This window comes from Excalfactoria chinensis, chromosome 17 (assembly GCF_039878825.1).
Source record: "Excalfactoria chinensis isolate bCotChi1 chromosome 17, bCotChi1.hap2, whole genome shotgun sequence".
NCBI lineage: Eukaryota > Metazoa > Chordata > Aves > Galliformes > Phasianidae > Excalfactoria > Excalfactoria chinensis.
Genome location: NC_092841.1, coordinates 4600270 through 4626024, shown reverse-complemented (window position 1 = coordinate 4626024; position 25755 = coordinate 4600270). Strand labels below are relative to the sequence as shown.

The 25755-nt window shown below is 47.8% G+C and overlaps 2 protein-coding genes across 8 annotated transcripts; one reads left to right on the top strand and one right to left on the bottom strand.

Moving 5' to 3' along the window:
- Positions 1-3892: 3892 nt before the first annotated feature.
- Positions 3893-10935, top strand: LOC140260168 (ankyrin repeat domain-containing protein 40-like). Its single transcript, XM_072352224.1, has 8 exons — positions 3893-3937; positions 4061-4191; positions 6423-6887; positions 6975-7624; positions 7885-8033; positions 8306-8788; positions 9282-9457; positions 10039-10935. The coding sequence occupies exons 4-8, from the start codon at positions 7497-7499 to the stop codon at positions 10180-10182; spliced, it is 1080 nt and encodes a 359-aa protein (XP_072208325.1). The 5' UTR covers positions 3893-3937; positions 4061-4191; positions 6423-6887; positions 6975-7496; the 3' UTR covers positions 10183-10935.
- Positions 10936-11575: 640 nt separating this feature from the next.
- Positions 11576-25725, bottom strand: LUC7L3 (LUC7 like 3 pre-mRNA splicing factor). Of its 7 annotated transcripts, none has more exons than XR_011905502.1 (12): positions 25531-25723; positions 22401-22467; positions 21612-21651; positions 21239-21383; positions 20564-20638; positions 20377-20481; positions 19723-19884; positions 19024-19307; positions 18363-18523; positions 15155-15280; positions 13621-13814; positions 11576-12141 (listed from the first exon to the last, which is right to left on the bottom strand). XR_011905502.1 is itself a non-coding variant. In XM_072352218.1 (12 exons), the coding sequence occupies exons 1-12, from the start codon at positions 25627-25629 to the stop codon at positions 13005-13007; spliced, it is 1410 nt and encodes a 469-aa protein (XP_072208319.1). In that variant the 5' UTR covers positions 25630-25724; the 3' UTR covers positions 11576-13004. The 7 variants fall into 7 exon arrangements, 6 of the variants coding, with proteins under 6 accessions (XP_072208319.1, XP_072208320.1, XP_072208324.1 ...); XM_072352218.1 differs by lacking the exon at positions 15155-15280 and adding an exon at positions 13463-13568 and having other exon boundaries at positions 11576-13029; positions 13674-13814; positions 25531-25724; XM_072352219.1 differs by lacking the exon at positions 15155-15280 and adding an exon at positions 13463-13568 and having other exon boundaries at positions 13674-13814; positions 25531-25724.
- Between the last annotated feature and the right edge of the window lie 30 nt (positions 25726-25755).

The window sequence follows — 25755 nt, the reverse complement described above, 5'->3', positions numbered from 1 at the left end:
GCCTCGTTCTCCTCAATGACGATGGCTGCAAACCAGTATGACCAGCTGCTGTGGACAGGCCTAAGTGCGGGGATGCCCCAGGAGCTGAGGTTCCTGCTTCTCCATGGTGCATTGACCTGCTGGTATGCCCTGAGAATTTGCTCTAGAGGAAGGTCCAGAACCTGGTTGGGTCTTCCCCCATCTGTGGCATTTCTGTGGCACCCCGGGCTCATGAGAGGGGCTCAGTCTGCCAGGATTCATGTGCCCACAGGAATGAAACGCGCAGCGTTTAGGTTTCGTATGACGTGCAGAGAAAAGTCGTCCAAATTAGCTGTTCATAAGGAGTGAAGTGAAGCACCAGGCGGCAGTTTGTAGCTGATTTATTCTCTCTGAAACTTCAGAAACCTGCATGACATTTGTACAAAGTGCGGCTGTGCGCGAATGTTTTATTCAACACTTGTTTACAAAGACAAGCGCAGCACCCTGCGAGGCCTAAAAAAGCCAACCCAAAATGACACATTCCCAAGAGGTACTTAAAATTCTTACAGCTCTATTAACAACAAAATCACATGTATTAGAGGTTCTGCTGACTAAACAAAGACACTTTATGTTGTACAACTGACTACAGTCAGGCTTTTAAAGCAGCTGTACGTGGGGCTCGCCGTGCGGCTGTCGCAGTGCTGGTGATGGTGATGAGCACGGGGTCCTACCCTCAGCCACAGGGAAGGCAGGGTTTGTCCTCAGGCCATGGGGCAGCCCCCACCAAGAAGTGATTTTTCCCTGCCGAAGTCACCTGGGACTGTTTCAGTGTGATGGGACAAATGTGGGTCTGCATCATCGGTCCCTGCCTGGTGCCACAAAGCCACCTTCTTGCACGCATTGGCCATGCTGATAAGAGAACCTGAGAGTGCGCCCCAAGTGAGACTGACTATAAGCAGGAAGAAATAACTCCGTGTGATTTATTTTCCCCCTTCCAGACAGAGGATTGGTTGCCCAGATGCACATTGCAGCCATGGGGGAGCAGGGCAGGGCTCTGAAGCACCAGGTAGAGGTTGGTGGCAGACAGAGCAGTTTTTTGCTCTGCTAATGGCCATCTCCATCCAGAGGGATCTTCTCCCAGGACACGTAAGTCCCCTCGTGTCTTTTGGCACACAAGTTCTGTATTCTCACATTCAACATGCGAGTATATTCAGCTCCAGGCTGATGGAGATAAGAAGGGAGTGGGTAAATGTATCCATCTGAAGGGTCAGTTGGATGGGACTAACATTAATAAGGCATTGGAGATTTCGGTTAACTGAGAAATCAGGCTTTCAGCCAAACCTTTTCAGAAGAAGCCTTATAGGGAATCAAACCCTGTCTGGATCCAATGGACGTGGAACAGACACTGTGTCCCCCTGAGTTCCACTGCTGCAGGGACAGGGAGCACTCAGCCCTTGGCCGCTCAAACACCGCTGGCAGAGTGAGGATAACAGCCCCTCAGATCTCCCACTGATGGGGACAGGCAGCTCCTGAGGTCGGAGGAGGCAGTGAGGGCTCTGAATGACCCTCGTCAGCTGCCTTGTCACAGCCAGGACATCACCTAAAGGCCATGACCCAGCCTGGCACATCCAGGAGGTGACACGAGTACACAGACAGCCCAGGGTTGGCTGAGCTCCGTGGGATTAATGCACCCAGCATCCCTGGGGCTTCGCTGAGGGCTCATTCCTCATCCAGCCCCCTCTACACTCCATGGATGCCCATCTGACACTGCACCACAGCCTTGGGATCCCTCCTGGTTAGGGCTGTGATCTACAATTGAACTAACTGCCGCTGCTTTCATTGACGATAATTTCTTTGCCTTTTTCCTCACTCTTCCCAAGCTCCAATGGGATGTTCTTGCCCCTCTCCACTGTGCCAAGCACTGATCCAACATTGCTGAGGCCCCTTCCATCTGAGGAGGGAAACAGGATAAAGGATGGATGTGGTGTTGCTTTTTAAACTGCTTTGAAAGGAACAGTGAGCTGTCGATGGTGTTTATTAGGCAAATAGAGCAACCCTCACCTGGAGTTGCCAGGCGGGTGGCAGATGGATTTGCTGGTGTTATTGTGGAAGGGCTGTTGGCAGGAGCTGCCACCCTGCAGTGCTCAGCCTCCCTTCTCCCATTGATCTCCATCATGGTGAAGGGGCCCTTGCAAATTCGCCCTCTCGTGCTGCCTGGGCTGGCAGCCACTCGGAGCCCGCTTTGCCAACACAAACACGACACACACAAACACAGCAGCCCCTCTCCAGGCCCAGCCAGCACTCAGCGCTGCTGGCTGGCAGCTCACACACTGTGCTGGGCCACCAGGAGCCCCCGCAGCTTCGTGGCTTCGGCTGCAATGGGGAATGGGCTGCAGGAGCCTCAGCTTCACAGGTGCGTCCTCAGAGGGCATCGGGGTGCTGAGCACACGGGGAGCCCCATCTTCCGCAGCCGCTCACAGACCTTCACCTCCCTTCAGGAGCACAGTGGCCAAGCTCTTGTCTCAGGCAGCGTTGTTGCTTCCAAAACCCACAGCAAAATGTGAACGATGAGTCTGAGGCCTCGGCTTTAGCGTTCCCAGGGCCTGCAAAGGGCCACGTCTTGCCCTGTGTGCCCTGCATGGCCCCCGCTGACACCACTGGGATCTGCTTGGAGCCTGGGCCAAGGGGATGCTCAGAGCAGCGTGTCTCACACCCGCCCTGGCCATGGGGCTGGCCAAGCGAGCAGGATTTCAGGCACCATGTGATGCACCTCCACACATCACAGCAAGGGCTGCGTTAGACACAAAGAGCCTCCGAGGCATATTTGGGCTGAAGGGATGCACTGGTGTGCCTGGAGCCTATTTGTGGGGCGATCTGTACGTGTAAGTAGCGATGGAAGCATATTTCACATTCCCACTAGTTAAGACTTTTGTCAGCATTCCCTGTGATTGCCCACAGGTCCTGTTTGTGCCTTTGGGAATCAGCCATGTGGGCAGATAACCATGGGCAGGGCAGGGCCAGGCGTGGGGGCACATTCAGAGCAGTGATTGCTCACTGCAATGAGCCACTCCGGGTGTGCATCCTACCCAGCACACAGATGCTCAGTAAGCAGAAGTGAATGTAGTTAGACAAAAGGGCTCTATTTGGGGGGACAAATCAATAATGTCAGGGAGTTTATTAGAGGGCTATGGGCCACCTGCTAGAGCTCAGCATCAGGCCTGCGCTGCGTTGTGTCGGTGAGAGCTGATGGCACTGCTCTCAGATGAGGCCGGTGCCAGAATCATTATTTTATGGCTCGGCAGATGGCTTCTGCTCGGGGGTTTTATCTCTGAGTGCAGACATACGACTCATCATCATTTGCTTTCTCTTTCTCTGCGAACGTAAACCGGGCAGGAAGCAATTGCCAGTTTGATGATGGTTCATTATTGCTAAGTTTATTCTGCCTGAAACAGCACAGCAAGGGGCAAAGAGGGGACAGAGGAGGAGAACCAACCCGTTATCAGTGAGATATGCGGACAGCTGGGTGCAGGAGCCTCCTTTCCACCTGCCTGCCTCTCCTTCAGAGGCAATGCCTCTGGTATCCTATGGGCAATTCAGGGAGGCCGTGCAGCTGGCATCTTTGGGTTGTAAAGACTGCAAAGGGCAAACGTTGGGGATGCATTCATCCTGCCTTACATCAGGATGGTCAGTCTGGATAACAGCATCTGAGGACACGCTGGCAAAGGGTGCAAACAGAAATGCTGCCAGTCTTGCAGCACTGCTGTTCTGTGTGTATAATAGATGTGACCCTCACAGATACTTTGGTTGTTGGCAGGGCCAACCCAGAGGAGCTCAGGTGCATGCGATGAACCTGATTGACTGGAAGGGATGGAGACAGGATCCACCCCTTCCCAGCCCTCATTTAAGGACTGGCAGTGGAGGTAAGGGAAGGAGAAATGGATCTTACTGGAGATCCCTGTGTGCCTGAGTCCTCTCAGAGGTGAGCAGTTTTTCTTCCTTTGTTTCTGTGTCTTTGGTTGCTGTACTGGGGCTTGTTTTCATTTGCTGTAGCTTAGGCTTGTGCCATTCTGTTGTTATTGCTGTTCTTTCCATCCCGTTACAGCATTTCAGTGGTGGTCTTCAGATTTTCTTGCCTCCAGCTCTATTTGGATGCAAACTCAGGATGAAAGTGCCAGCAGAGGCCTGGCAGCTCCGCTCATCTTTCACCAGAGCATGGAACATCCTTTCAGGAACGTGAGTTAATTTAGTTCCCCTTGTACTGCTGTAGGAGGCTAATGAATATCATTAAACCCATTGTGCAGACCCACTTCAGTCTGCAAATGACCCTAATTCAACCTTCCTTATTTATTTGAAGGAATTCAAAGCCCGGAGGAAGCCGCTTGCTGAGAATCACACAGCGGCAGCTATGAAAGGCTGCAGTCTGAGGCTGCGCTTCCAGCCCCACGGGCACTGTTTGCTTTTCAAAGCCCTAATTTAATATAGAAGGGTCTGGTTGCTTTTGTTTGTGATGCGAGTCAACTTATGCGAGCAGCACGTTTTTAACCTGCTGTGCAAGTGCTGCTGTACTTTAATTTAAGCCCCCAGCTCCCGTGTTTCCCCCTTGAAAAGCCAGACCTGCAGCAGCTCAGGGCCTGGGAGCCTCTATGGATAACCTAGAAGTGCCAGATCTCTGAGGGTTTGGTATCCAAAACTCAGCTCTAAACAATAACTAATGTTCACAGAATGGAACTATTTCCATCCCTGCAAATGCCGTGAAATCCTCATAGTCGATTGGACAGTCAGTCCTCATTGTCTTTTTACAATTCAAACCTAAATTAGGACAGAAATGATTCTAGCTGTTGAGTTCTTCTGCCCGGCTGTGCACCCTCACTCCTGGGTCTCACAGTGCAGACTGTGCTTGGAGCAGCTCCACACCCAGAGCTGGGGATCTTAGCAGCCCTTGATACTGAGCTGCTCTGCATGCACAACGAGTCCACCAGCAGCACAGCGGGGCCTGACGAGTTGCAGCACTCGCTGTCTGGTGGCGGGGTTGGAGATAACCAGCCCTGATGTGGCTGCTGGTGATTGTAGGTAACGTTCAGGAGATCTGTGTGGTTTAATCCTTCCCATCTCCCTGTGCGTGTTGTTGTTGCCCGCTGTGCTACCGAACCAGCTGTACCCAATTGCTGGGGTTGTTTTAATGGTGAACCCTGGCTCTGCCATCTACCAATGCTGCTGCTTCAGAGCACGTAACTTGGTTTGCACTTTCTCAGCACCTTCCGATTTCTTTGAGGAATGGCTGCATACCAATGGGGTGGCCATAGAAAACCAGGTTAGTGCACAGTAGGGGCTTTCACAGGCACTAATCTTGATGACAAAATTATGCGAACAAACACTTCTTGTGTCACCGATATATATTATGTAAAACCTTGTGACTTTGATTATGCGTCTATAATACAGATTAGTCTGTTTGGGTGTTGGGTGCTGACCTCCAATAAGCTCCTAAAGTATTAGCAAGAATTTGCGAGTGACAGGCAGGCAGAGGTGCTGTTCTGCCTAATCCCATTCTCAAAACTCCGGCTGTGTGTGTCTGAGCAGTTTCTGTTCCTCTCCTTAAAGCACCGGGTTCTTTCTTTCTCTGCCCCTCTCCCTCTTGCCTTTGCCCTTCTCTCCGCTGCTTTGATGTATCGCAAACGTCGGAAGATTTAGCAAACCTTATGGATTAGGGCCAGGAAGACAGAGAGAACAAGTTTAGAATAGGAGGCAGAGAACGTACCAGCTGAGAGGTGATGCTGTCAATCTCCATGGAGACCTCTTTAGTTACAGCTTTGCTAATTACTCTGTGGGATTGAATAGCGGCTGGTAGAAAGCCCATCCAAGTCAATGGAGAGTTTCTAATTGATGCGTAGCTTTCAGCTGGCTGCATCTCAGCACTGTGAGGAGCACACGGGGCAGAGCTCCTGAGAGCGGCTGCTTATAATTCACATCTGTGGCTTCTGCTGTGATGGTTAAAATGCAACTGAAGGCGAATCCGGGCCTTGCTCTGGGGCCGGGATCCCCTGCAAGAACCTCAGCCCCACAGAAACAAGTTTAGGCCTTGCTTTGGTGAAATCCTTAGTGTTGTATGTACCTGTGCAGGTTGAACCATCTCCAGTGTCTTGCTAACACGTGGGTTTCCTCCCCAGGCCATCAGCAGCTGAACTGGGAGCAGACCCACAGAAACCTTCTGGCTCCAAACACCCAGGATGCTGAGCAAGGAGCCCCACGTGCCCCTCAGAGATCACTGCTGTGGCTTGGGAGAGCAAGGCGAGGTCTCCAGGCCTGGGCAAGGAGGAATGCAGCAGAACGGCCAGGGAAAAGCCAGGGCTCCCCTCAGCTGCTCGGCTCATGGGGGGCTCAGGCTTCTCCCTGAGCTGATGTAACCACCCCCATCAGCTTCCAGTTCTCTGTCTTGTTTGTTCAGAAGCGATTTGTTTGTCCTGCAGATGGGAACAAGGTTAAATTAACAACTGGAAAAACACATCATCTGCTTTATTGCTGAATGAGCCGTCAGGCTGTGCAGGGCAACCAGGGGAAGAGGAGATCGTGATGGAAGAACATGAGAGCTGCCCTCCATCCCAGCACTTTGAACCACCGTCTGTGTGTGCATCAATTCCTACTCGGCTACTTGGACTTCTCACAAGCCTTAAAATAAGGAAAAAAGGGGCTCAGACTGAATCGGGCGGATGGTGATTTCACCAAAAAAGGAGAACAGAACCATCACAGCAGCTCAGTGCCAGCCAGCAGCGTGTGAAAAGGCAGATATTACAAGTGTGAGCCAATTCAATGTGGGAAACTTCTGAGGACGAGGGTGCGGATGGTTCCCTGGGGGCTGCTGTGAGCCGCAGGCAGACAAAGCGCCTCCCATCTCAGCTCTGCTCCCACTGATGCCCAAAGGCTGAATACAGGCGGTGAGTGGCAGCCACAGCCCCAGATACTGTCCCTTGTGCTCCTCCTGTCCCCGTTGCTCAGCTGACAGCCGTCCGTCCTTCCTGCAGGCCGCAGCGCGCTGTGGAACCAGCCCACGGCTGAGCGCAGCCGGGCGGTGCCGCTCCGCCCCCTAGCGGTGCACGGCCAGCAGCACCGAGCGTGGCCGCGGGGAGCCGCTGCGCCGCCTGGGTTCGTCCATAGGGATGGCCGGGAGCCGCCGCGCCGCCCGAAGGAGCGTTTGTGGCCAGACAGAAACACGGCGGGTTGTCGGCCCCGAGCGATGGGCCGGCAAGGAGCGGGAGCCGCCCGCGGGGTAAAGAGCCGCCGCGTCCCACCCGGCGCCGATCCATCCCCAGCGGCGGTAACGGGGCGGCCCGGCCGGACGGCGACGCGCGGCCCCGCGCACAAAATGGCGGCGGCGGCGAAGGCGGCAGCGCGGGGCCGGGCGCGGGGCGGCGGGGGCCCGGCGGAGCGGCGCTGAGAGGAGCGGAGCGGAGGGGGCCGCCCGGTACGGCGTAACACCGCCACCCCGTGACGGGATCCGCGGGCGGGGCGGCGACACCGAGGGAGGTCCGAGCCCGGGAGAGGCGATGAGCGGCGGCCCGGAGGAGCTGCAGGAGCGGCTGCGGGAGGCGGCGGCGCTCGGGGACGCGGAGGAGGTGCGACGGCTGCTGGCGGCGGGGGCGGACGTCAACTCCCGTAACGAGATCGACGGCTGGTGAGGGACGGAGCGGGGCCTGCGGCGGGGTGGGCCGTGCTGCGGGGTGGAGGGATGATGGGGGGATGCCGTGCTGCGGGATGGAGGGATGATGGGGGGATGCCGTGCTGCGGGATGCCGTGCTGCGCCGAGGGGCCCCGGGGCAAAGCGCGGCCCAGAGAGCATCGCGGCTCCGGGGATGTTTAGAACCGCAGGAGCGGAGAACGGCTGGAGCTGGAAGGGACCGGCAAAGCTCTGACGGCGCCGCGTCCCTCCCGCAGGACCTGCCTGCACTGGGCCTGCAAGCGGAGCCACGCGCCGGTGGTGGCGCTGCTGCTGGACGCGGGCGCCGACCGGCGCATCCCCACGGGCGCGGGGCAGCTGGCCGAGCAGCTGACGGGCAAAGCGCACATCCGCAGGATTCTGGCAGGTAGGACGTGCCGCTCCGGCTCTGGGTCTTCTCCTGCTTTGCTTTAAATGCTGCGTTTCAGAGCTATTTGTGTGTGTTTTTTCTTGATTTTTCTTTCATTTTATAGCCGCTCGCCTTCCTGGTGTTACATCCCTATAATTGTGTGTCTTCCTTGTATTTACCTCAGGCTGTGATGTGTCTTTAACAGGACAAGTATATTCAAAATGAGAGATGCACTCGGTAACACAGTGGCTTTTCTCTCTTATCCCCTACGCCCCGTTGCTGAACTTCAGTCGCAGAAGAAGAGAAGGACTGTCAAGCAGTGAGCGATGTGACCCCACCAGCTGCTGCCAGCTCTGTGGCCGCCCCGCCATCCCCACACAGCTGTACGGATGGAAGCCCTCCGCACGGCTCAGCAGAACCTTGGGATGAAAGCACTCCCATCTCTCCAGCTTCCCATGATGAAATCAGTCCTCATTCTCCAGCAGCTCAGGTTGAAGCTGCGTGCACCTCCACCCCGTGCTGCAGTGAGGACAGCCTTCCTGCTCCAGATGCTGCAGCACCGCTGCCCATCCCGCCAGCTGCACCTTCAGCCACAGAATGCTCAGAGCTGGGGGTACAGAGCAGCTCCTGCCAGCCCCCCGCACACAGCCCTGCTCTGTTTGTGCCGGCAGCACCCAGCCAGGCCGTGCCGCTGAGCAGCTGCCCACCGCCCGGGGCTGCACCTGCATTTCAGCCCTTCTTCTTTACTGGACCTTTCCCTTATAACATGCAAGGTAACAAGGGGTCATTTTCATCCTTCTGTTGCACTGTTCCGTGTTTTTGTTACTGGTGAAGTTAAGGATTTGTTCCAGTTTCACAGCGTTGAACAGAGGTGGAGATGTTGATTTCTTTGGCCAGAAATCCCCCGATGATACGCAAAACTTTTTCTTTCTTCCTGCTCTCCTAAGAACGGCTGTTGTGCTGCATCTGAAACACAGTCATGCTTTGCAGGCTCTGTGCCTTCACTCTTGGAAGCCTCAGACTCTGTGGAACACAGCATAGCATAGAAGGGGAGTTTGGCTGCAGCAGGGTGGGTCAGACTGCAGCACTGCCAGCATCCGCCCTGCAGCTGCAGCTGCTTTGAATGAAGCCTCCCTTCAGTGCGCAGTGAGGGAACAGGCATCTCATTGTGCAACCTGAGCTCAAAAGATGATTGTAGTACCTTAACTTGTAGTTTTCTTCTGTTGATGGGGAAATAATTAATCTGTTGTTGTTGTTTTAAATCAGAACTTGTGCTTAAGGTGAGAGTGCAGAGCCTCAGAGACGACGACTTCATTGAGATTGAACTGGACAGACAGGAGCTGACGTACCAAGATCTGCTCAGAGTGAGCTGCTGTGAGCTGGGCGTTAATCCCCAACACGTAGAGAGGATCAGGAAGCTACCAAACACAGTGCTGAGAAAGGTAGGAGCTGGAGTGGGTGACTGACCTGACTGAGTGCTCTGCAGGCAACACGAAGGTGATATTCCTGTAAGAAATCAGCAAAGCGTGGCGAGTTAAAAGACAAAGCGATGTAAGCTCACAAACTGGGGAGGATAACAGACCAGCCCTCACTGAAAACATTCCTGTCCAAGTAGGCCATTATTCAGCACTGCTAACATGGCTGCCATGCAGGACTTCGGTATTTGCTTGTTTAAGGAGAAAAAATAAGGGGTGAAATACCAGAAATGGGCATTTGCAGAATTCACAAAGAAGCCATTAACTAACAAGGATTTCGTGCAGCCCAAGGGTGATTCTGTGGTTTGTAAAAGGAATGTGTCTGGTCCCAACTCTAGTTCAGTTACATCAACACAGTCAAATGATAACGAGGCTCAAGGGAGCAAAGCCATGCTTTGGGAGCGTGTATCAGTAGGGCTGCTTTTGTCCATCGTGTGTTCCTATCATCCTGTCTGATCTTCCCCAGCTTTAGTTTCTACTTTCCCTAGCTACTGTAAGCACGTACCAGGTACAGCCGTGCTGAGGGGCAATGCTGTTCTCTTTGTAAGGACAAGGACGTTGCCAGGCTGCAGGACTTCCAAGAGCTGGAGTTGGTTCTTGTGAAAAGCGACAGCTCTCCCTTCAGAAATGCTGCATCAGCTTTGACTGAGAGACCGTGCTACAACAGCAGAGCCTCCAAGCTGACCTACTGAGTGCCAGCTGCACCCCGAGCCTGGAACCACAGCGGTTACACTGCTGCCTTCTGGAGGCGGTGAATGAGCATCTGTGAGACCTTAAGTTATTGTTAGGGCTAATATTTTAACTAATAGTTTGTCTTTGGTATTTAATATTCCCCTTTGCTTTTATTTTTTTACTTGATCCTATATTCAGATAATTCAGGGTACCTCATTTGTCCACCCAAGATCTCACGCTTCCAGCGCAGTTCAGTTCTTTAGTCGTATGTAGCAACTGAGGGCAGCAAAGAAATGATGCTGAGTACTCCCAGTCCTTGAACCGAGCAGGAGCCATGGCAAAGACAATCAGGAGGCAGCAGCGTATGCAGTGAAGCCTTTCCTTGCCCCAGCCCGCTGTGATCCAGGCCCTGCTGCCTTTAGCCTGTGCCCATGTTGGCTCCCAGCACTACTGTGCAGTGCAGCACTGTGTCCTTGGAGGGACACCCCACGGGGGCAGGTCAGTGAAAGCACACATGTCAGAGAGAAGCACTGAGGAGCCACCTGAGGCTCTTGTGTTCAGGCTTTCCATTAAGTTACTTGGGCTTAAAACTCCTGCTTAGTGGACCAAATCCAATTACCATCCTTCCCCCCCTTCCCTATTACTACTAATGCACTGAATATTCCTTTATCCAGGACCTAAAGCCCAGATCTGACTCCCTGTAAGCTAAAGACACACTATGAAATAGGAATTCCCAACCTGGGCTCCCACTTTGTTCTTTGGGTAGGACAGGAAAGGCGTTTTTCCCATAGCGATTACATGTTTACCTCTTTGAGACAGCTTGGAGACAGACGGTGTGCAATAACTGCTCAAAACCTGCACTAGGTGTATTTATCTTCCATCAGCTTCCATATTTAGGATGTCACTGTGACGACTGCCTCTGCTCATTACTGAACATTTAGCTGTAGGAGCAGCTGGTCTTAAAAAAAGCTTTCTTTGCTCTGGTTTCCACAAGGAATAACTGTTAAAACTCTAATCGACATCTGACTGTAACAAGAAGTCTATGCATTCAGAGAAATATTTTTGTATGTTTGCTGCAGTTTGATAAGCCCAGAGGCACACACTACGGCAGGGTTATTTTGTTCTGCTTTCTTTGAACAATAAACTTGTTAATAACAACTGAAACCAACTACACAAGTTACCGTTCTTCTTCCCAACGACCCTTTTTGGCGCTACAGACTCACACCGAACTGAGCTCCGTGGAGTTGTGCTGCTTCCCTGGGGGAGGGCAGGATCAGTTGGTTGTTTCATCCCCATTTTGAGAACAATAACAAAAAGAAAATCCCATAGAAGAGCATTTTTACAACAGGAAACACAAGGTGTGTCAGGTGCCAAACCACAGAACAACCCAACATCCAAATTAAGGGACTAAGCTTGAAGACACGAGCAGATTTATTAGGAAAGAGAAACTTATTTAATACTAAACGTTAATGACAGAGACCATCAAATTTGTAACAGAAATTCAAAGATACTTTATTTCCATTTCTCATATATCAAGAAGCTAGGAATACCTTAGTTGTAAAAATGGGATTGGTTTTAGTTCGATCCACACAAATACTAAACATTTATTTTTTGTGTTTTAAAGTCCAAGAATGAAAACTTGCAATTAAACACTGAGCAAGCCATGTGTTCAGGTTATGGTGGTTTCTTATCTTAAAAAGTCTTAAAGAAAAAAATAAAATAAAAGGATCCAGGACTTATACTGTCAGTAGCAGAAACGCTATCAACACATCTAACTTTCTTTCTGGGCTCTGGGAGGGAACACCAGTCCTGAATTTAATTTTATATTAAAAAAAAAATAAAAAAAAAAAAAAGAAAGAAAACCTCTAACTCAACTTATATTTTTCTACGCCACTACAGCTTTCTGTCACCTCATTTTAAAGCAGATCTTCACGTTAAGCTGTCTTCCGCCGTCTTCGCAGACTCTTCACGTAGCAGTCCTATAATGCAAAATGTTGGGAGAGCAGACCGTTAGACAACGCAAAGAGCATTGTGTTTACCAGCTCTATGCTGGCCCAGCTGTTAGCTGTCATCTTAACTCTACTGAAACATCAACACTGAACAATATTGGCTTTGAAAGCAATAACGGAGCATTAACGGTTTAATGACCAGCAACACGTTCAAGGTTTTTGAGCACAGATAGCCAAGCTGTACTAACAGCTTCTGTTGCAAGAACCTCGTTTATCAGCCGTACTCTCCACTGTTAGTTCCTTATTTCAGGAATGCAACTTAAAGAAGCCTCACATAGAAGAGAACTATGTCAGGAGTTGGGGAAAAGCTTCCAAGTATCTGCATCTCCTAACGTTTAGATTTCCAACAAATAGTTTTTCAGCATACATTCTCGCCACAAACATCGCAATAGCTTTCCGACTCCGTATTTCTATTTGCCTTAGAAACGTGGCGTCAGCCATTCCACCTCGCTGCGCTACGGCTGATTGCAAACGCTCCTACGCAGTAGGAAATATTAAGCACATACCTCTTAAAGACTTGAATTGCATTGAAAGTAACAAGGCGATTATTATGTAGTGTTTATTGCATTTTTAACTCTTTATAGATATCTAATTCTGGGCACCACTGCATCCCTACACACAGTAGGAAGAAAATCCCGTTCTGTTAACATCAGATTTACAGAATTCACACAATACACGAGAAGTCCTTCTCACTATCTTGAAAATCAAAAACACAACAGTAAGCTTAAAGATTACAGGCAACAGCATTCAAACATGGATGTGGGTAGAGAAAGGAGTACCTGGCATGAGTACCTGCTTAGTTTGACTGAATCCTTGATTTTTAATTTGGCTTTTCATGGGCCGCTCACAACACCAACGCTGTGTGAGGTATGGTAGTCAGCTGCAATAATTCATAAACCCTACACTTCCATCAATCCAATGCTACTGGCTCTCGAGTTACAGAACAAACTGCATTAGAATGCAAGGCAATAAAGCAAAAAAAAAAAAAAAAAAACTAGAAACATCCTTGACAAAGAAATACTAGCAGTTTATATAAAAACAAAATCGTCCAACATGTGCCTCAAATATTAAGCATTAAAGCAAAAGTTTCTGCTGATGTACCAACACAATATGGACTTAAATACAAAAACAGTTCAACTTTTTTTTTTTTTTAAAAACGATAACAAAATCCCTACAAATAAAAAAAAGGATCATTAATTTTTTCTATGGTGACTAAATTACAATAAGTCCCAAAGAGGCACACTAAGGGGGCACGAGTCTGCTACAAAAGAGCTGAGACAAAACAATGTACCTCAAAATGTTTTGCAGGACTACACTGTCTTTTCCTTCAGAAGGTGCTTTAGTATGTCTTCTTACTTGGCTTAGTTCCATCTTCATCTGTGCATACTTACGCTGCACTGTTAAACAGTAACAAAAAGCCCTAATCAAAGTTTGAAATAATGCACTTACCTCTGTCTGATCTGAGGTCATATCAGATCAGTTTTAATTGGACTGAGTGTCACCTTCAGATTTAATGTCTTCACTGGTCCCATTGACCTCATTCTTAGTATCACTCTCCTTCGAGTCTGTATTTGTGTCTTCACTCTGTTTTTCTCGACTACTGGACTTCACACTACTTTTTTTATCATCAGATCCCCTCTTTTCTGCCATGAAAGAAGACATTGACCATGGATTTCAAAGTAAAAACAAACATCGCACGCGTGAGATACATTGCATTAAAAAAATAATCCGACAATTATATTCTATAGTAACAGCAATAATACTCAAAGTTATAGAAATAGTCTTCAAACTACCATCCTGGAAGGGACAGGGTACCACAAAGCATCAGAGGGGACAGCACAGGTTGGGGGGTGCAGGGGAAGGACAGAGCTGACAGAGGCAGCAGCACAGCTGTCTGCTGGAACGCAGCGACTGCGGGCAGCACAGACATGGCAGTGGGCTTCCTTTCTTGTTATAGGGTTCTTTTTCATCTCCAGCTTTCATTGGTGATGCGTGGGGTCGATGCGTAAGTGCATTATTTTGCCCAGTTAAAAATAAATAAATCAGCAACCCCACGCAATCAAACATTCAGGAAATAAACCGTATTAAGCACAGCTAGCTCTGAAGGCAGAGATCACAACTGAAATTAATGTTACCAGACAGTGCATCACAGCAGCTGTGTGCACATCAGCATTATTTAGTCTCAATTTTGAAACAGTTTGGACATGAAAAGCACCGTTTTCTAAAGGCAAAGGAACAGCAGAATGGGAACGAGCCCAGTTTCATCGTCAGTTAGAAAGCTGGCTGGCATCGAGGAGCTCTCTACCTGCTGAGAAACGCATCTTTAGTCATCTCCAAGGAAGGAAGGAAGCCAGAAGGAAAGTATTTCCATAGAAAGAAAAACGTTCGGTAGCAGAGCTGTGTGCCTCATCTGCAAATTCTGTGTTTGCAAATTTAATAAAGTACCAATTCTTCCCATAGCACTGCACGTCATAATAGTCAACCCTTCGTAAAGGCACTTCAGAGAGAAAAATATCCAAGAAAACCACCTCTCAGATGTCACCGCACAGAACAACATTCGTGCTTGTTTTTCCGATTACTCCCTGCTGCCTGGGCAATTAAAATGAACATGTACAGGTGCGTATAAATCCATCCCCAAACCAGGAGCGTACAGACTGAACACTCTGAAAAAGTTAATTTAAACAGCATTACCACCTAGACTGGCGTGTACTTCAGAAGACAAAGCAGAAATTAAGCTTCAGAAGAGAAGCATCACCCCAGCTCCGCTGCTTTTAATACATCACCAGAGGGAGGGGGAAGCTCCGCACAGAAACAAGGGCAGCTGCCTACAAACACTGCTACTGAGTTTCACCTGCAGCAGCACAGCCAGCGCCGTGCTCGGACACAGCACAGCGATGGCCGCAGGGCTCCCTGAGCAACTGGCAATGCCGCATCTGTCTGCCCTCCGTTTGCAACTCCGCAGGTAGATTGCACTCTAACTAACCTTGTTACAAAGTCTTCTTTTTGTGTCTTATAGGTATCTTCGATGCACACGTAGATCCACTGAGGAATAGAAGTCTTGTTTCCCCGCAGAGGACTAGTAGTCAGTCCAATAATCTTATCTTCTGTCCTATGTAGATACGGCAGATCTTAATAGCCCTATGGATGCGCAGTGTGCAGGGTTTTGTTTTGTCTTTGTTTCTCGAATTAGGTCAGGAGGGATCATTCTGTTTATTAACCTGTGGCACTCCTCTAACCCCTCCAGAACAGTTCTACCTCAGCAACATTCTCGTTTGCCAAGCAGAACTGAACAACAGTTCAACCAACTGCAATTCTTTCCACTCCTGGCTTATCTGCAAACAGTTACGACCCCTCACTGTATCCCCCAGCAGAAGACTTGCAACATACAATTAGCTTGCTGTTGATACTCCGCATACATTATTTTAGCTGTGATCTACTGTGTATAATCACACATTGACTTTGCTTCCTGATTCAACACATGCACATTTTCCTGCTTGAGTTTAGGGGGGAAACAAATATTCTGTAAGATTTTTTACCAAGACACTGCAAATAATTTTACTGTCCAGAGAATGAAAAGCCAGCCTGCCAAACATGATATCCTCTATTACTGACACTTTGAGTGTTTTAACGTTACTTACTGAGCTTTAATGACTAACAGGAAGACAAGCACAAAACCAATTATTTGTTCACAAGTCCATGAATCCAGATTGCAGGAGATAAGCCAAGTAGAAGTGGCCTGGTGGTACTTTCCAGCATTAACCCTTCACGTAACGAAGGTACTCAGACTATTTCACCTACACTGAGATTAGTTTACATAAATAGCAGTTGTGTTAATGCTCAGCTGGAGGTTGTGGTTGGTGGTCACCTCTCCTTTAGCAAATGTTTCCCTGTTCCTGAAACAGGAGTCTCAGATTTCATACACTTCCTCATGTAACCATAAAGGTCACTGTATGCCAGAGTACTTTAGCCAACAAAAAGCCAGGACTTGGGAGTTTTCAAAGCATGGCTGTGACTTAATGTCTAACAGTAGGCAAAAGCCTTGTGTCTGTGCCTTGCCTTTTTTTTCCTGCTAGATTCAGGTTCAAAAAGCAGTTTGAGATTTCAAGATGAAAGGCACTCCATGTTGTACAGTCAGGCCTGTGCTGCTTTCTTGTATAAATTTGAGATCAACAATGTATATAAAGACAATTCAGCTCTGAAGCCAGTAGTTCCAGCAGGGCAGTTAAGGCTTCCAGAGCGAGTAGCCAGCCTCACACTGCAGATCCATGAACATCCACAGCAAACTGCTGAATTAACTGCCTACAGTTAACAGCAGCATGAGGATGTAATAGTGTCAACAGCAACACTGCATAATTCAACGTTTGTTTCTTAAACACCAGCTGCCCCTCCCCATCTTTTTTTGTTTTTAAAATCCCTCTGGAGAGAAGAACACAAACCTCTGCAGCATTACAGTCCTCTCATATTTCTACACATGTTACAGGCAAAAAAAAACAAGGCATAACTGATTTTCCCAGGTGGAAGTGGTGTCACAGCTCAGTTCTGGAGGAAGAAGGCAGCAAGCAGCAAACAGAATGGACAGCGAGGAAATCAGTCAGGTTTAAACTGAAAACCCTGATATGCTGAAGGAAGTTCACTAGCCTCTCTACTTATGGGAAGATGCCAGGAAAGAACTTAAAAGCCATAAGCTCTATGAAACAGAGCAAATTTAAATAAAATTGGCTATTTGTATGCACAGACAGACACAGAACACTGAAGAGCACAATCTACTCGTGAAGTAGGCAAAAAAAGGCACAGTATCAGGTAGGGAGAAAGTCAGGAATGAATAGGTAGGAACTATCACACTGGGTTTGAACTCAAACACCACACATGGGCTCCTCTGCCAACAAGCAGGCAGCAAAACAAAACAAAACCCACTCGCCAACAAAGGGCACAGCAAAATGAGAAAAGAATCAATGCTAAGAATGCACTGTGGTATAAACCAGAAAAAACAAAGTGGTCCAAGAAAATCAGGCACTGGAAAGGCGTGAAGCATCACCTCCTCTCCAAGAACTGGCCCTGGACCAGGTAACTATGGGGAAAAGTACAGCAAACAGGCCCAGGTAACCACATAACATGCATGCAGCACCTTTCATCGCAGAGAGCCTCAAAAGTGCCTTAGAAAATAACGTGAGTGTTACATCCACTGCTGTCACTTAGCTCTAATGACTAAGTGAGGTGTGTGCTTTAGGCTGGACTTGAGTTAATACCCCAACAAAGTCCATCCTTTAAGCCAGAATTCAGTACTACATTCCTCCAGAAGTTTCAAATTTAAAGTGGGAATTTAGCAATGACAGCAAATTAATGTCTGCTCACAGAATGTGAATCTGTCATATGCTTCTTCTGTAGCTCTTTTCTGACCCTTTCTAAAACTTCAGTCTCTGGTGAGCAGCAGCAAGCTGCCACCGTGCTGTATGCAGTGCTGCGATGTGTCTGAGGACTGCATGGCATTCCTTAGAGACTCACCTGAATATCGACCAAGCGAATCTCACTTCATTTAGACACTTAAAAATAGGGGGAAGAGCATGGAGGAGGGGAAAGGAGCAAGAGGTGGGGGAGAGACAGCGCGGAACTGCCACTTAGAGCAGAGGAATTCTGCAAGATTTATCTTCAACTGTGTTCATAGATTAACAGTGCTTTTAGTTGTCTTCTGAAGAAAAATAAAGGAAATGACAATGCAGACAATTAATAGATGCTACAAGTGGAAACAACTACTGATCTCTCATGAAACACATAAAAGCAAAGGGTAATTACAAAACTATCTGTCAACAGTAAGAACAGAAGAATACTCATTGAAAAAAACCTCATCACAGTCCAAATGTTTTTCCTGAAGGTAAACAGTCCACAGGTTTTAAAGCACATCTAAATCCTGGCACACTTAATTTGCAGACAAAGTAGTAAGCACTTAACTACTACTGTAACAAACAAGACGTGGGTGCTGGGGTGTCCCTATGCACGCAGATGCATTAACAATGACTAGAAAGAAAATAATGCTCTACATCAGTTAACAACAACACTTTCAGCTTATAAAACCAGCTCTGATTTGTTGCTAAAAAGAAATCTCAGTCCCTGACTGGAAAACTACAAACTTTCCACATATCAGGAAAAGATCAGTTAAAGAATCTGATACAAATTAAGCCTTCACACAAACATACCTTTTTCTTTTGACTTCCTGTCTTGTTCTCTCTCTCTGCTTTTGCTTCTGTGCTTATAAGATTTCCGGTCACGGCTTTTTGATCGCCTCCTGTCCCTGCTACGAGACCTATGCTTTCTTTCTGATCTATCATGGCTTCTGCTTCTTCTTCGGTCACGACTCCTGGACATTTACAGAAAACATGAGAAATGCCAATGTCAGCTGGAACTCATAAAACAGAATCCACTTCCATATTCCAATACATTCACTGTTTACAGAAAACAGCTATTTACAACAAGACTCAGTGTGCTGTATGCATTCCTCAGTATGCAAGACCTGGCTTCACACTGTCTTCTTCACGTCAAACATCCAGCCTCGCAGCTTAAGAATATCCATTATAAACTGAAATCCTTAGAAAATTAAGTGGGCAGGGGGAGGAGGAAAAGGAAACAAAAAAAGAAAACTCTGTCCAGCAGGAATAAGTGTACTCAAGCTCCTTTGTACAACCACTTCACCACAAAGATGTCATCTACTTCCTATCCGTAGAAACAGTAAATGTGTTCTCAATGAGAGAGAAGAATAGCAAAGCTAATGAATTAGTGATGTTGCCCAGGCTGACAGATCAGGTCTACGCAAGATTGTAATGTTCAGAAAAGCTGTATGAAAATACTCTGTTCCTGTACCTGCTTCGCCTTCGTTCTCTGCTTCTTGATCTCTTGTGGTCTCGTGAACGGCTGCACCTCCTGTCAGACGTTCTGCTCGAATGCCTGCTCCGGGAGCGACTCCTCTTACGCCTCTCTCTATCACGGGCCCTCTCCTTTTCTTTTTCTTCTTCTTCACGCCTTCTCTTCCTTTCCCGCTCTTCTCTCTCTCGTTCCCTCTCTTTCTCCCTCTCTTCTCGTTCTTGTTTCTCTTTCTTTAACCTGTCATCACGGTCAGGTTCTTCCGTTCTTTTCCGTAACTTTTCCTTCAAAATAAATCCACAAGAAAAAAATAAGAACTTTCAAGGAAAACTGTTTAACATAACTTAGTTTATACAATATTAGGAGGCAGAAGCTTAAACTTTCATTTTAACAAAGGGCAGCCTACATAAAAGCACTTTCTACGACCCCTAAAACTGGCATTCCCTCTCATGGAGATTTTCTTCCTTGCAGCTCTCACAAAAACGTAGGCCACGTTACAGTACTTAACACAATCACACACCAGCAAGAACATCAGTGCACGCACAATGCCAAATGCTGAGGGCAAGATTCTTATTTAATCTTTATATACATTGTTTCTGGAGTCTTTCACACACTTGAGAAAGTCCATTGGTCAGCTCTCTTTTTACCACAGAAAACTTCCAAGCAATTTTTACACTGAGTAACTAAAGACGTGCTTACTTTTAAATCTTCTACAGTAGCTTTTATTTTGGCATAACCCATGTGCTGCTTTCCCATCAAATGGTCATCTACCCTGGACTGTGCATCTCCTACAATTAAGAAGGCTCCACAAACTTCACAAACTTCCATCTGCTTTTCCTGCGCTGCAAAGCTCTCAATCGTCTGCAAAAGAACATATTAGATGAAAGAAAAAACAAATGTTAGACAGGTGACAGTGAAGACATTCAGAATTTTACCATTACTGTTGTTAAGTCCAATCCTGCTCCAAGCCCTAACAGTACAGCACAGGGTAAGAATAAGCCACGTACTGCCACTCCCATCCTACTGGGAGAGAGAAAGCAAATGGCTGTATGGTGTTCAGTTGTTTACCAGGTTAAAGAACAGGAGACTACAGTATGAAGTCTAACTAAGACCTGAACTAGTATAAGATGCACACACCTGTGTGACTGCAGTGCAAATCATTCCCTAACCTGAAAGCATTAAACCCACACTCAAGACAGCACACTAAATCAGCAAACAGTAACACATGTAAATGTTGTGTTTTTGTCCAGTTCTGCACGCTCATTTTACACCTCCAATGACAAAGATATTAGGAATGTAATCTTACACCAAACTTGGAATCCCAGCTGACAGAACTACTAACGTGTTACTTACTGAAGTTGTAGACCTCAGCAACTCTCTCTCTTCTTTTAATTGTTCGACAAGTTTCATCATTCCTTGTGCCTCTTCCACCTTCCCTTCCGAGCCTAGTTCTTCAATCTGAAAGACAACAAAAAACAAGCTAAAACTTTTAAGCAAGCGACAAAATTAAGAGATCTCTGTTACAGAGCATAAAACTCACCTGCTGGAGTAGTACATCAATTTTGTCAGTTAATACTTGAATCTTCTCTTCGTTTTTACCAGTAGGCCCCGCTGCCTGCCAAAGGGTACAAATGCACCATTTATTTCAGTAAAAACAAATAACAGGAAATTCTGAAACACGCCAACTGTGTCTCATCATATTCCAGAGGCTCTTTGGGAATGGTCTCATCCTACCTCTATAGCCATGAGTAGGCTAATCTAACCCGAAACACTCCTGTGCACAGTGCCCTTCTTGCTCAGTGAAGCAAACTCTATTCAGTTCCCCCCAAAAGCAACAAAAGCATTTGAGGCCATGGCCCATAAAACCAGAAGTCTACACTCAAATGCGTAACTGGGACAGAAGGTAAAGTGAGATGAAGACAACAGGGTGAAGACAACACCTGGCAGGATTAACGCTCACAGAGAGGGGACTGTGTACTGATTTTGAGAGAACAGCACTGGGGAAAGCAGAGACGGATTCCTGCTGACTGACTGCAGCCACTTGGCTCGTCCAGAGCCTCTAAGACACAGCCTGGTGGCTACCATGGGAACTGACTTTATCTAGTAAGCATCTATTTGGAAGCAACACATTTCACCTGGTGAGACAAGGTAAAGAGAATATGAAAACGTTACCTAGAGGAAAGATAATTTACTTCATTGATTCTCCCAGACTCACCCCGGAAGACTGCTGATTCTGCGACAGTGCCAAACGAGCGTGACCTCTTCTAATCCTGCGTTCTACTTCTGCCAGCAAGCTTTGTAAATAGCGCAAGAAGTCTCTTTCATAGCCCACTTTCATAAAACGAGAGCTCTTCTCATACCTGAATGGTAAGAGATTTTTAAATGAAAGCTGCCATCACCTTCTCATTTACAAAAACCAACAATCCACTGCCATGTTTTGAACTCTTGCTGAAGGTAACGGAGTACTGCACAATTTATATAAACAGATGTTCATGCAAATCAGTAAGCAATCAGTTTCTCATGGATAGCCTGTTTGTAGGACAGCTCAAGCACACTGGAAACTTCTCACAGCAACCAACAATACTTACTGTTTACGTAGATTTTCATCATGGATTTTTTCACAAGGACCTAAAAAGACCACATATAAATGTTAAGTTTGAATGCTGTAATCACACTGTCAGCATCTGTTTGCACATCTATACAGAACACCTTCCTGCTTCTTATGTTTGGAGTTTGAAAGAAACATTTCAGGAAGAATGCCAATACGGCTCCATAGTCAGAAAACCAAGGGAAATTCTGAATGATGTGTAAAGTTTTCATATAGAAGATAATTTCCAGATTGTTCTACATTGGTAAAGCCACACAAAATAATATGTTGTGTAGCCTTAAAAAGGATTAAAAAAAAAAAAAAAGGTAAAATGAGGCATTAAATGTAATTAAAGCACTTTCTTAAACTTCAGGCATCGTTCTTTAAAATAAAGGCTAATTAAAATATTTATCATTAGAGTAAAATTAGGAGAACCGTGACCACGAGGCACAGCCACGGGGAAATTCCCCCACCTTCCTCAGTAGGTTTTCTCTTAGGTTCAGTAAGCTTGAGAATGTACAGCAACACTGAGTTCAAACACTGCCCAGATGGCATAAATCAAAGTAGGAGACAACAGTTGTGATGGAATGGAACAACTCCACATCCAACGATTAAATTCACACCATCACATTAAAAATATTAAATCCCCCACTTAGAAGGATTTGGAATAAATATTGTTAATAAAAGGTGTTACTGACAATTCTAAGAATGGTCATTTCCAAAGCATTTTGAGATTAAAAACACTTACAAACAGAAGTTAGTACAAAATATAAGGACACAACGTGCTTACCTAAATCCGAGCGGGTGTTTGTGAACAGTTCGGCTGGGCAAAAGCCACAAAGGTAGTATTTACAAACCTGTCAGGTGAGAGAAAAACAAGTAGCGTTTCTTTTTCCTCATGAATTGATGACATTTAGTAATCATTTCTATTTTCTAAATCACAAAGTAAAAATCCCCTTTTGTACAGTCTGCGTTTCTCCAAGTTTTACCCACATCCACCCCTACCTTTGCTTTATTTGGTGGCAGCAAACACTACAATCAGAGCCCCCAGAATTTCTACTTTCCATTGTACTTCTTAATGTTTCTGCTACATGTTTAACATCACAGGAAGCCATCAGCTATTTGGTATGTTACTGTCTGATCCAGTACTCTCGCATACACACTAGACACACAGCAGCGACACAATACTCCCTAACATACATTTGGAAGGGTTTTAACAAATAGGGGTGAATACAGAGCACCAAACCCTGCCCCAGCAGCCTCCTCTCTGTACCGTCAGGTCCACCAGCTGTTCCCATCAGCTCCGTCCCATCTCTTTCTCCATGCTAACCATCAGACTGCAAATGTGGATGTCAGAAGTGCACTAAGTGCTGCACAGAGCACACTGCAGCTCAGCCTCCCACAACAACCAGCCCAAGGCCATGAAAATACCCACTGTTACCCAATCTGAACGCCTCTCCTGTCACTGGGATATCAAATAAAACAGTCAGTAAAGCATATAAGTGTCTATAATCATAACCCTACTTGAGCAATGAAAAAAAGCAACAGTACTGCCCAAGCAAACAAATAACAACCGCATTTTAAATACAGCACCCACACTTCGAGATACTGCTCCTATCAGAGATAACGGCTCCCAGCCATCCGTCCCCAACTGCACCCCACCTCCTGACACACAATCCTTCCTGCAGGACCCACCACAAGGCAGCAGAGGAGATGCTTTACACCATCTCCACTCCCACAGCACCAGCATACATAAGAACACTCAGACTGAGGAAGCTTTCTAGTCACTGTTCCAGAAACAGACCTCACCTATGGGCACAGCATTAAGCAGAAAGACCACAGCACACGGTGCTGGTGAGCTCGTGCTGACACCAAACAGAATGCCTTTATGCCAGATCTAGAACTGGTAACCCAAGGACACGCTGCACTCCTGAAACATACAGCTGCTGGAACTTCCATTTTTTAAGATTAAAGCCTTTTGCCACGTCAAAGTTTTAAAGTAAGAAGCTTCACAAAAGGCTTTGCAATGAGAAACACGATCTGTTAGTACTGCAAATAATCGCTCAGCTATCACACTGTGCTTCAGGAGCTTCCACACAACCCGTTCCTATCCTGCACTCCACTGCGTCTTCCTCCGATTTTTGTATCAGGCATAACCTACAAATGATGAAGGAAACAGAGATGAGCTCCTTCTGGTCACCTCCTTGAAGTGGAAGTGTGACACAAACTCTGAGTTGCAGTATGAGAGCACAACACAGCGACAGCACAAAGGTCACTTGTTGACAGCTGTGTAGTTCAACCAGGGAGGATCCCAAGGCATGCATTTATTTAACCTGGGAACAAAAAAGCACTCAAGCAGATGAATGCACGCCGCTCTCTGGATCTTTACCTGCATTTGGTGATTTTCAAAACGTGCCAGCATTACAAATTTAATCTCTATGGGATGCGAGGAATTAAAGCGAAACTTATCTTTATATTTCAAGTGTCTGTTACAAACCTGTCACCTGACTACAGCACCCAGGAGAGCACTGCTTTAGTGACAGTCCTATGAATCACATGCAAACAGCTGAATGGCATCTTAAAGAGGTTCCTACCCTTACAGTCAACCTCTTCGGCCCGAAATTGAAAAAATCCATTTCTCTTTTACAGACAAAGTCATCTCAATCTGATTAAAGAGGATACAAGGCACTTCTCACCTTCAGAAATGAACCCAAACCACCCCCTTCGCTACTCTAGCTGGGCCTACATGGCTCAGGCCACCGTATCTCCAGGGCTGATAATCCCCTTTTTATTTTGGGTTCAGAATCAGAAGGAAATATATTAACTGAACACTCATCTCAATAGCAATATTTGGTTAAGAAGTGCAGAAGGACATCAAGGATGTCACGAATACTTCCTGAACTAACAACGCCCTTCTTGACACATACAACTCATCTAAGCAGTGGTATTTTTTCAAGCAGAAAACCAACAAGCTGCTGGGCTCTGCCAGCCTGGAGCACACAGCTGGGAGGAACATGCACAGCCACCATCCCTGCAGTAACACAAGTCTGCTTGGAAAAACAGCACACCCCAACCTCTGCCAGATACAGCTGAGGACAGCAGCGAAGCACTTCTCCTCCCAGCTGAAATCTGCCACACAGAGCACAACCATTAGTGTTCTGCCGTTCGACCCACAGAGATTCCAAACACATCTTAGGAATCAGGTCCTAACTGTGCTGCTTCCTTTAAAACACGCATCGCAGCAAAGAACCGCACTGAGAAATAAAGCCGCATTTCAACAGTTCTCATCCCTGCCAGAGAAAAACCTACAGGAACTCTGTCATCACTGCCGGGCTTTGGTTTTAGTTACGGAGATCACTCGGTAACACCACTAGGATGGATGGTTGTAAGTCATCCCTCACTAACAACCAGCTCTACCGAGTAAAACGTTCCCCGGAGCGCAGAACAAGCCCTTATTCGTGTCGTTTACTGCAGAAAACAAGCACGGCCGCGCTCAGCCCCAAACACCCCGCGGGGCGAACAAAAGAAGCCCAGCTCGGCGCAGCCGCTCCCGGGACTCGGCGCGGCCCCCAAGCCGGCAGCAGGCGGGCAGCGCTCCGTGTGTGCCGCTGTGGCTGCGCCGCCGCCCGCCGCGCCCTCCCGCCCCGCAGATCCCCAACTACCGCCACGCTTCCGCTTAACGGCGCTGCGCCCGTAACGCCCGCCCGCCCGAGCCGCGGCCTCCCCGCTCCGCTCCCGCTCCGCCGGTTCCGGCTCTCGGTCCCTCAGCGCGGTGCGCTCCCGCCTCGCAGCCGCTCCCCACCCCCCGCACGGAGCGGGGCCGTCCCGCCCGCCCCTCGGCCGCCGCCGCGCCGCTCCGACCAGGCCCGGCCCTGGGGGGAGGGGAAGGAGGAGGGAAGAGGCGGCCCCCCCGCACTCACGCTCTCGTGGTCCCACCGCACGTTGCTGCGCTTCTCGTCCGGCGCCAGGTTCCTGTCCCGGCCCATGAGCTCATCGAGGAGCTGCGCGGCCGAAATCATCGCGTCTCGCACTTCGAGGCCCCGCGCCCCGACCGACCGCGCCGAACTGACACAGACAAAATGGCGGCGGCGCTGCTCGGCCGGCCCACAATGCACCGCGCCGGGACACGGCGGGCGGGGCGGGGC

Coding starts and splice junctions, on each gene's coding strand:
- LOC140260168 (XM_072352224.1), top strand. CDS start 7,497: ATGAGCGGCGGCCCGGAGGAGCTGCAGGAGCGGCTGCGGGAGGCGGCG. Junction 7,625..7,884: donor CGTAACGAGATCGACGGCTG/GTGAGGGACGGA, acceptor TCCCTCCCGCAG/GACCTGCCTGCACTGGGCCT. Junction 8,034..8,305: donor CATCCGCAGGATTCTGGCAG/GTAGGACGTGCC, acceptor GCTGAACTTCAG/TCGCAGAAGAAGAGAAGGAC.
- LUC7L3 (XM_072352217.1), bottom strand. CDS start 25,629: ATGATTTCGGCCGCGCAGCTCCTCGATGAGCTCATGGGCCGGGACAGG. Junction 21,384..21,611: donor GATGAAAATCTACGTAAACA/GTAAGTATTGTT, acceptor CTTACCATTCAG/GTATGAGAAGAGCTCTCGTT. Junction 13,569..13,673: donor TGAAGACATTAAATCTGAAG/GTGACACTCAGT, acceptor ACTGTTTAACAG/TGCAGCGTAAGTATGCACAG.